Raw genomic sequence first — 11,178 nt, 5'->3', positions numbered from 1 at the left:
TGATTGTTGGTTAGTGGGGGAATTGTTGATTGCCCATTATTTACTACACTGTTGTAGATTTTCCAGAAGTCTCGAGTTCCTAGTTTTTGTGTTTCGATGTGTTTTTTAGTGGTTTCCGTAAATTCTCTCTTAGCTGTCGCTATTTCTTTCTTAACGTTATTTCTGGCTTCTATATACTTCAGTCTGTTTGAACTGGACTTATGCTGGTTAAATCTGCAGTATGAATGCTGCTTTTGAGCAATGGCAGTTGCACAAGTCGAAATAAACCATTGGGGAGAGTGGGGCTTACTATAAAATTTCCGCATGGGAACATGTGCTTCGATTGCAGTTTTGAACAAGTCAGCGATCTCGGTTGCACTCTGTTCAGCAGGGAGAGAAAAAATATTTCCCCATGGTGCATCTCTGATGAGTTCCCTGAGGGCTTCCCAATCATCCTTTTTATAATATCTCGTTGTTTTGAGCACTGGCTCTTCAGTTTTGGCTCTAGACTTTAGGGCGATTTCAACCATTATCGCTGCATGATCAGCGTTCCCGAGTGGGCTGTCGGCCTTCGTTATGCCATCATTGGGAATTGTGATCAAAAACAGATCTAGAAGTGATGCGTGTTGTTCTTCCTGGTCAGGGAAACGGGTTGGAAACGTAACAATTTGTGATAGGGAGTGAGATATAGTGAAGCTATGAGTTGTGCTGCCCGCTGCATCTATGTAAGTAGAGAATCCAAGCCAGTTTTTGTGGTGGACATTAAAGTCACCAAATACATGCACTTGTGCGCTAATGTCGAGGGAGAGTGCTGTGTCTATGCTGTCAGACTTTGCTTATTATGGTGCAGTCCTGGGTCGAGGGAGAGCGGTAGATAAAGTAAAAGTAGCTAATGTTGTGTTGCATGTTTAGTCTAAAGCACATGTCTATCAGAGTCCTTACGGCAGAGTGGGAGATATCCAGGCATGTTAAAGTAGTTAGAGGGATGGTGGAGTGTAGGTTAGTCTCACTTAGTGCTAAGATATCCGGGGTATTTGTTAAGAGAAATGCTTCAAAATCAGCTAAATTAGTTCTAAGCCCACGGATATTTGTGAATGCAAGCCTCAAGGGAGGAGGCAAGTTGAATTTGTTTGACCCTAAGCCTGGTTTAAGCTTATTTTTAGATTGTACTGTCGTCATATTTTTTAAAGAGTTTCGGTTTAGATAAGGGGGAGCTAAACAAGAGGTTATGCAGAGCATCAGACATGCATCACAAGTAGACCATCAGCTGATTTTTCTCCAATTAGGATTGTGGCCTCAGGAAAGCCCACCGGGGATGAGTGCAGGGTCCCTTTCCATGCGCAACATGGCACTACAAACATCTTGATATTATTCAAGTGTTGATCGAGCAGCCGCTCTAAGCGCTACCAAAGAGTTAGGGCTACTGTACTACCAGTCGGGAACAGCAGCCAGGAACTGTCAATCCGGTACCCTCAACCCATTAGAAGAAGGTCAACCCAATCTAATTGCTCAGGCATATATTGTTCTCAAGCACTCCCAAATGTCCAGTTTTAGGGGTGGGGTGTGCCGGGAATGGGGAAAACGGCGTTCATTGCCCTAGCCAAGAAACAAGATCTACTGCTGGGTGTTTCTGTCGAATCACTGAGATAGTGTCTCTGTGCCTGACTGATAGACAAAGAAGGAGTATGGAAGCTGGGCGATAGACAGAGCCTATCTACTCCTTAAGCAGTTTAGGTTTGCAAACCGGTAATTTGTTTGAGTCACCAGCTCTAGGAAGGTTGTCATCTCAGACTTAAGAGGCCTCCCTCCCCTTTGGTTTAGTTTTAGAGTTTTCCTTCTCCTAGATGAATGATCTGGGAAGATCTACTGGGTCCGTCAGCACTAAGAGGGTTTGCTCCGCACCTAGGTTCTAATACAGGTATTTCTGCGACCCCGCGTGGTTAGTTAGTGTTACTGGGTTAGTTTGTAGAGGTTATATCTCTGCTGATTAGTTACACTCCTCAAAGTGATTTAGGGACATTGCTATTTCATTGTTACTGGATAAAAGGGGAGAGTGGAGCTCATGCAGTGTAAGGAACTATGATTATAAGAAGTCTTGTTAGAGAGGAGAAAATGTGGTTTGAGTCTTTACCTTTTTATTTATTTTATTTATGTTAGCTTAGGTCTAGGATAATGTTACAGTATGAGTAGGTATTAAGAATTGAGTTACGAGTTGTGCCCAAACTATTTTAGATGATAGGAGGGTTAAGATGTAAGTGCAATAAAGTATGGATAAAACAAGTTTTGAGTTATGTGTAATTAGGTGAATAGATATATGGGCAGGTTTTCAGTAGATGCGAATAGAGTTGAAGTTGTAGGTATAAAGTGTGTTTCTATTATCGAGAAGATAATTTCAGTTTTAAAGTTAGAGTCATGGGACATTTTGCATAACAAGGAGTGTCGGTTCAGTTTCGTATTAATCGTTGCAAAACTCTCCAGGAGGAAACAGTTATGTAAGGCAGATCGCTTTGCTTCTGAGTACGTACTTTGGATGTTAAATACCTTACTGGTTAGGAATGAGCTCTAATGCATGTCTTAGAGGTAAAAATATATAGATGTTTAGTGATGGCTATTAAACAGTTTTTTTTTTTTTAATGGAGAGTAGATAATACAGTGAATGTGTTATCGACAGCTCTAGTAACTCTCGCTTCTCCTATTTTGTCCCTCAGTCCTCATGCAAATGAGTGATTTTTCTGACAAAGGGTGAAGAAAAAGCTGCTTTAAAGGTCGGTAGTACTTGGTGAACAGTAGTCTGAGATGTCGAAAATTTTTCTGTCTCTATGTCTATCCTTGTGGCCATGTCACTAGTAAGGGTGCTGGAAGTAAACGTTTTGTCTGGGCTGACGTTATCCGCCTGATAGTCAGGGACCCGAACCTTGGATTAACCACTAAGGAGGCTGTCCTATCAGCAGGCGCAAAGTACTGGGACTGCTGTATTGCCATTTGGTGAATGGATTCTGGACCATACAGTAGTCTCTGGTGGGGCCTCTCGATGCCATACTAGTGGGTAATTGTTACGGCTTTACCTATCATGTGCTACAAAAAAAAAAAAATACCTGTCTTTTTCTCTCTCTTACTTTCCCTCTCTATCCTGCTCTAACCAAGTATGCCGACCTGTTCCACAAATCCCAAAACCTTAACATAAAATATCTCCAGAAAAAAAAACTTGAATAAACCTAGAACCCCATCTTCCAACGTAGACCTCTACTACCAGGTCTCCTTCTCCAACATCAGGGGTCTACGTTCCAACCTTCCAGAGGTTGAAACCCAATTACAGGAGACGAAACCGGACATATTCTTTCTAAGCAAAACTGGAATAGGGCCGACCACTTCCCTAGATGAGTTCATAATTAAAAGATACTCTAACTTAACAGTTAAATCTGACCCCCAAGACCGCCATGGGCATGGAATATGTGCCTATATTAAAGATGGCTTCCCGTGTGGCAGGGAATCCTAATTTACCCTATATGTGCTTCCGGGTTGCACTTGCTTACACCACTGCATTTATATTTGCCCTCTATCAGCCCCATAACAGCGGAGTTACTATCTTTAAGAGTATATCTGAGAAAATAGACCACATCCTGTCTACACATCGCTCGGCTAACATCCACATCTGTGGTGACTTCAACGTCCATAACATGGAATGGCTGACCCATTCAAATAAGACAGACGATGAGGGGAGGTTTTGTCATGATTTTGCCATTGCTTATGACCTCACTCAGATTGTGCGCGAACCCACCCGTGTGCCCGATACACCCGGTCAATATGCCTCCTAGACCTTTTTCTCTCAACTTCCCCTGAGCTATGTTCATGTTCTGTTCATTCTCCTTTAGGATCCTCCGACCACTCCATCGTATCAGTTAAGATAAAAATGAAATGTAATAAGTCGCCAGACATACCCCTCCACCGTACTGTATACCGATACTCTATGGCTGACTGGGATAGCTTCCGTACATTCATATTTGATCTACCTCTGCATTCCATGTTTAAAAAGGATATGTCCTCTATAGTATCAGACCTGACCGAATGGTTAATTGTAGGCATAGACCGATTCATATCATCCAAAATTTCCCACAAAAACCTAACAGCCAGACATGGTTCTCCCCAGAATGTGCTGCTGCCATTGCGCACAGAAATCACTTTTTTCATAGCTACCAACGTAATAGATGCACTGAGACTAAAGCTGCTTTCAGGAATGCCAGCAACCACTGTAAAAGAGTAATAAAAAATGATGCAAGAGAGCTATATGCCCAGTCTGTTAAATCCAAAGTAGCTGATCAGCGGCTTGGTTCCCACCAGTTTTGGCAAATAACAAATAGGATCCTGAACAAAAGTGTGCGTTCTATCCCAATCATTATCAATAGACCTGAGGTCATCTCGTCAGCATCAGACAAGGCCAAACTATTTGCAAAGAACTTTGCAGCTAATTCTACCCTATGCGACGAAGGCCATCAATTCCCATATTTCCTCCTATAACACAGAACATGCTAGGTAACATACAAATAGATGTGCATGAGGTCGCCAAGCTAATCAAGGACCTCGATTCCAGTAAAGCAACTGGCCCTGACGGCATCACAATTATAGTGTTAAAAAAGCTTCAACCAGAACTTGCTCCCATACTTACGAAACTGTTTAAACTTTGCCTTAAGGAAAAGTGCTTCCCAACACCCTGGAAAACCTCATCAGTATGGCCTGTATTTAAGAATTCAGGTGATAAGTCATCTCCCTCTCAGTACAGACCAATAAGTCTCCTGTATGTTATGAGTAAGTTGCTGTAATCCATATTAAATAGAGAAATAGTCAACCACCTCAGCAGAAATAACCTTCTTAGTGACACACAATATGGTTTCCGTTCTGCAAGATCTACTGCAGATGTGCTAATGGTTATATCTCACAGGATTAGTGAATCTCTTGACAAAGGCTTCCTTTCTAGGGCAAGTGCTCTTGACATATCAAAGGCCTTCGACAAGGTATGGCATAAGGGCCTACTTCACAAGATTTCCAGCTATGGTATAACTGGAAATGTTTTCTCAATCATTAAATCATTTCTCTCCGATAGGCTCATAAGAGTAGTGGTCGATGGACAAAAATCAGAGGCCTGCAGTATTAATGCTGGAGTCCCTCAAGAGTCAATCCTGAGCCCAACTCTCTTCCTGATCTACATCAATGACCTCCCTAAACACATACTTAAATCATTCGTTGACATCTATGCTGATGACACGACCATCTATGGCAACACATCAAAGGCTGTAAATGACAAAGTTCTCTCTGATTCTCTCTCCTCTGATCTCGAGCACGTGGTTCAGTGGGGGAAGACGTGGCTGGTTACCTTTAATGCATCTAAAACCAAACTTCTATCTTTACATCATCAACGCTCTGATCCCCATCTGGCATCAATTGAAATGGATGGCTCTCGTCTAGGAGAATCCCCATGTTTTTACAAGCTTCTGGGTTTGTCCTTTACTCCTGATCTGAAATGGAACACATACATCAAAAGTCTGTTGCCAAGGTTGCTGGAAAGATGGTAGGATCCTTCTACCACTCCAGAAGATATCTCACTACTGATGCCATTCTCTATCTATATAAAAGCCAAGTACGTCCAAGGATGGAATACTGTTGTCATATCTGAGCAGGAGCTGCTAAAAACAGCCTATCCTGCCTTGACGGAGTACAAAATAGACATTGTGGTTTAGTGGGGGATGCCCTTTTCTCTTCCCTGCAACCTCTCTCCCACAGAAGAGACGTTTGCGAGCCTATCCTTGTTTTATCGTTATTTCCATGGCAGATGCTCGTCTGAAATCCAATCTCTGGTCCCCCTTCGCCAATCTTTCACGGAAAACACCCGTCTAGCTGAATCCATTGTCAAAAATTTTCCCCACTCTTTATCTGTGCTTAAATCAAAACGTAGATTCCATGAACAAAGCTTCTTTCGTAGAACTGCACGCCTGTGGAACTCTGTTCCGTCTGCCTGCTTCCCACCTGACTACAACCTGGATGTCTTCAAGTCCAACGTAAACAAATTCCTAATGAACCGCCACCTCAAGTAAACATTTCAATAAATTTCCACACTAACATACTGTACTTGCAATAACCCTTATCCCTGAGTGGCTTCCAGGCCTTGATAAGTGGTGACCACCGTGTAAAAAAAATGTGAGGGTTAGGGGCGAGAAGTTAGAGATTCCACTATAAATGCAGTGCAATGTAGGAGTTTAGTGGCGGCTTGGTGGGAAGGAGCAGATTATTAGTGTTCAAGAGAAAAGGGGTTATTTATTTACAAACAACAGTGGATCTCCATTAGGATTTTGAGTTACAGGTAAGGTTTAGTTTGAAGAAAGGAAAAAAAAAATTATTTTATTTATTTATTTTTTTTTTTTTGGAATGCACGTTAGACAAACGCAGTCGTCTTGGAGGTAAAATGTATATTAAGATTTCGTAGCTAGCTGTTAGGGTTTTTTTTTTTTTCAGTTATAAGAGGAACAACTAGTTCATTGGGATTCGGAATTAGTATTCTATATTTATTATTTATAGGTAGTCATGGAGGTTAGGCACAGAGTATTGCATCTACTCAGAAAATTAGCCCTAGTATCACAGCTAAGATACTGCATATTGCAGTTACAAAGATAGTGAGAGTTAAATTATAAGCTAAGTTCAGTGATTTGGTATGGATATCATGGAGGCCACTTTATTAATACAAGCAAGCGTATGGTAATAGCAGATATTAAGTATACTACTTAAATAAAGTTCTTCTGTCTTCTACAGTAGAAAAAAAAATGAAATAAATCCTCACTTCTGTTAGGTATTCTTTTGACTAAGCTATTCATTTTTCGAGTCGAATTCTAACTACAGACGGCTCGCATGGAAGCAAGGAGTTAAAGACAATATATACGCATATGTAATTAAAATACATTAAATAAATAAAATAAATTTAAAAGAGAAAAAGTATCAACAACAGTTGGCAAGAAAGTAAAAAAAGAACAAAAAAGCAGTTGGCATTTTGGAAGGATTAGGATTGGTTAGGTTCACTTAGCTTATTTCTTTGGTCATCTACATTTGACTTGACTGCCAGCGTGTGTAACCATGTTTTAGGTGGGACTTCGCTTCCTTAACCGGATTTTGTATCTATTTATACAGGACGCACATGCGTGTGATAATTTTACTTTTTTTTTCTTTTTTTTTTTTAGCTTTATAGTTCTGTTCTATAGTAGAAAAAAAAATCCTCGCTTCTGTTAGGTATTCGTTTGACTAAGCTATTCATATATATATAAGCTATTCATATATATATATATATATATATATATATATATATATATATATATATATATATATATATATATATATATAATACATACATATATATAATACATACATATATATAATACATACATACATATATATATAATACATACATACATATATATAATACATACATACATATATATATAATATATACATACATATATATATATATATAATACATACATACATATATATATAATACATACATACATATATATATAATACATACATACATATATATAATACATACATACATACATACATACATACATATATATATATATATATATATATATATATATATATATATATATTACAAAGTTTGACTCATGTCCAAGTAACTTACATCTAAAATTTCAAGTGTTTAGACCCAAAATTGGCGTAAGAGTTTGGTAGAGTTTTCAAAGGTCAGCTCTTTCAGCTTTGATGTCGGCAGCCAAATTTTCGTCCAAAACTGACTAAAAAGCTTGCTGCATGTCTGAATGTAAAGTTTCAAATGTTTAGACCCAAAATTTGCTAAATAGTTTGCTAGAGACTGCAAAGGTCAAATCTTTTGAACCCTTTGGTAGCTAAATCGTCAGCCAAAAACGGATTACAAAGCTTGCCTTATGTCTGAATACACTTTCTGTAAAGTTCAAATGTTTAGACCAAAAATTAGCTAAGAGGTCAATTTTTTTTAACTTTGACCTCAATTATGGCCCCTTGGTGGTAGAGGTTTCAAAGATCAAATCGTTGAACTATAACCCCTTGACAGTCAAATTTCTAGCCGAAAACCGATTAAAAAGATCTTCTCAAATCTTAATACCCCTTATGTTAAATCTCGAGTCTGTAGACTGAAAATAGACAGAGTAATTTGGTATGGAAATGTACACACACACACACACACACACACACACACACACACACACAATTTCACTTTTATAAATATATAGATTCCTACAAAACCGAACCTGAAGTGATGCTTAGATAAAAAACAAACCACAATTCTCTCTAATAATCAATAATTCAGTTGGTAGAAACTCAGACTGAAGATCTCAACGTTTCAGTTTTGATTACCGGTCATGGCATCCGCTTTATTAGTTGGGAATTTGTTATTTACTATTAATGTAATATTCTTCATTTCTAAAAGTAGTTAAAATCTCTGATATTTCGAAATGAGGCAAATTTTATAATGTATTTATTATGTTTAAAACTGTGTGACTGACAGACAAAATCTCTAATTTATTTAAGATATTTTCATATGAAAAATGTTTGTGTTTTCACAGGTAACAACTTATGAAATGGAACAAAATAATCAAAAGAATGACCAGGTGAAAGGCGTCCTTGTTGTTTATTTGTCAGAAAAGGGGATGTTAAGTTCTTCCAGCAAACGTTAGTATAAAACTATTATCTTCTTATAGATTTCTTGTTATTTTTAACTAAATTCTTTAAGACTACATTGAAAGACAAACAAATCGATGTCGTCGTTAAAGAAAGAATCTAATGATCCAGAACCTTACCCAAAAAGTTGTGCCGACATCTCCCGACAGTTTATGGTAAGTAGCCGAAAAAGTAGTCGGAAAAGGTTGACATGATTAACCAATCAGCAATTAGCGATTGCGCTACAGACCCCTTCGTGTAGCCGAAACAATAATGTAACTTAACAGAAAGATACGGTAAAAAAAAATAAATAAAACGCATATTTGCTCTACAACAGTATTGAGCACTTTCTTCAGTTTTTATTAATTACCATCTGCACTATATATATATATATATATATATATATATATATATATATATGAATTTTAAAATGGATACAATCCAACGTTATGATGTGAAAAGGAAGCGGAAGACCGGAGGCTCGACGTTTCGCCCGTATTGTGCGGGCTTTTTCAAGAGGTGTGGTCACTGACGAGAGGGTCGATGTTTTTAGTTTTATATATACTGGGGGAGTGTATGCAAATAGAACTATTATACAAATATACAAACAAAAAGGACATATATATATATATTTATTAACCAGTGTCTAGATTATTTTTGTGCAATATTATTTTAGATAAGTGGAAAGAAATGTAAAAAATCCTTTTCTCTGTTTGATAGTGTTAGTAGAGTTAGAGATAAGAGCAGATTCCAACAGACGCATTAAAAACTCCGGCGACCTACTCCATAAAATAAAAACCCTTAATATGAAAAAAAAAAAAAAAAAATATATATATATATATATATATATATATATATATATTTGTTTATTGTTATATAAACATGGTCACATCCTGCTGCTACAAATAGCCACTTGTTTCAATCAAACAACAGATATCATCAGGCAGCGACTTGATTATTCAAAAGTTCAATGAATAATTATTTATTGAACTTTTGAATAGTCAAGTCGCTGCCTGATGATATCTGTTGTTTGATTGAAACAAGTGGCTATTTGTAGCAGCAGGATGTGACCATGTTTATATAACAATAAACAAATATTATCAGCTCTTTTTATTGAGCACTATCTAACAACCTCGTTTAATTCATTAGTCCATTACTTTTGAATAAAAAAAACAGAGTATATATATATATATATATATATATATATATATATATATATATATATATATATATATATATATATATATATATATATAAATCACAATATTAATGTTATCAGCAGTAGATTTTACGACACATTTGCAAACCACCTTTTTGTACATGCAATGATTATGAAGGAGCCAATCCTACAGTTACAAGTTGTATTAGATTTGCTAGACATAATTTTATTTTGGAAAAATTCATTTTAAAATGGGTAACGCCAGACTTTTAGTTACCTTAGCGATATTATTAATGAACGATCACCGTCTTGCTGATTGAGCTAATTATTTTTGTAAATGTGTGTGAAAGGTGATAATATACGTACGAACATGAAATGTCTTATCGTATTATTACATAGATATTATATAGATAATTTATTTTATTTTTCAGTACGCAGTTATTCCATTGGCTTATTGGCAACCATGGGAGCCGTTCTTCTTCAACATCAATTTATATAAATATGATTGTTGTTTTGTTGTTTTTAAAGTTAATTTCATACAATCTACAACAAAATTTAAAGAGGAAAAAAATCTGAAGAACAAATTATAAGCAAAGTGGTATAATTTTTTTTTATAAAAAAGAGAGAGGCATACCCTCTAATATTTTCGAAAATGACAAAAGGAAAAAATGGATAAGATGCACCTGGCGCCCTCTACATTTTTTTTTCGAAAATATATGTATATATATATATATATATATATATATATATATATATATATATATATATATATATATATATATATATGTATATATATATGTATATATATATATATATATATATATATATGACATATTTCTTCGAAAAGCTGTCAGGTGAACATAGAATTTCAAATAGTTTTTTTCTTTTAAATATATGGTTAGCTTCACTAATGATGTATCCGAATATAAATGTCTTTTTTTAATTGTTTGTCATTAAAAAAAATCGATTTTCGTCGATTGATTTATGTGCTTTGATCAAATTCGCTTTTGTAATTCTGTTAAAAACAATAAAGTTAATTTGCAAAACAATTTCATTTTACCATGTGTTTTAATTCAATCTCTAGCAGTTACATTTGATGGGCTATTTTCTTTCTATATGAACTAACGTTCCTACGTGGAGTGATTGATTTGTAGAGTTAAGAATTGGTTGGAGTATCTCGAGATATGAGGAAGCCACTTTTCCTAGTCACCATCACCATCATCAAAGAAAACAGCAACGTCTGTAATGATTGAATCGCGACCGAACGAACGCTAAAAAAGACTAATTGCTCTAGTTGCTGTATGTTCTCCTCTTCACTTCCAAAGGCTAGTCGATTTTCACAGGAA

The 11,178-nt window shown here is 36.4% G+C and overlaps 1 protein-coding gene across 1 annotated transcript in view; it reads left to right on the top strand.

The window, feature by feature from the left end:
- Positions 1-10,565, top strand: part of LOC145243011 (uncharacterized) — a 148,232-nt gene extending 137,667 nt beyond the window's left edge. Inside the window, exons 9-10 of the mRNA XM_080106129.1 lie at positions 8,580-8,685; positions 10,264-10,565. Of these exons, the coding sequence (XP_079962255.1) occupies positions 8,580-8,685; positions 10,264-10,331 (174 nt within the window). The 3' untranslated portion in view covers positions 10,332-10,565. The remainder of the gene's footprint in view (positions 1-8,579; positions 8,686-10,263) is intronic.
- The last annotated feature ends 613 nt before the right edge of the window (positions 10,566-11,178 follow it).

The sequence above is a fragment of the Euprymna scolopes genome, chromosome 21, assembly GCF_053919585.1.
Source record: "Euprymna scolopes isolate OS-2025 chromosome 21, ASM5391958v1, whole genome shotgun sequence".
Lineage (NCBI taxonomy): Eukaryota > Metazoa > Mollusca > Cephalopoda > Sepiida > Sepiolidae > Euprymna > Euprymna scolopes.
This window is presented reverse-complemented; position numbering and strand designations above follow the sequence as displayed.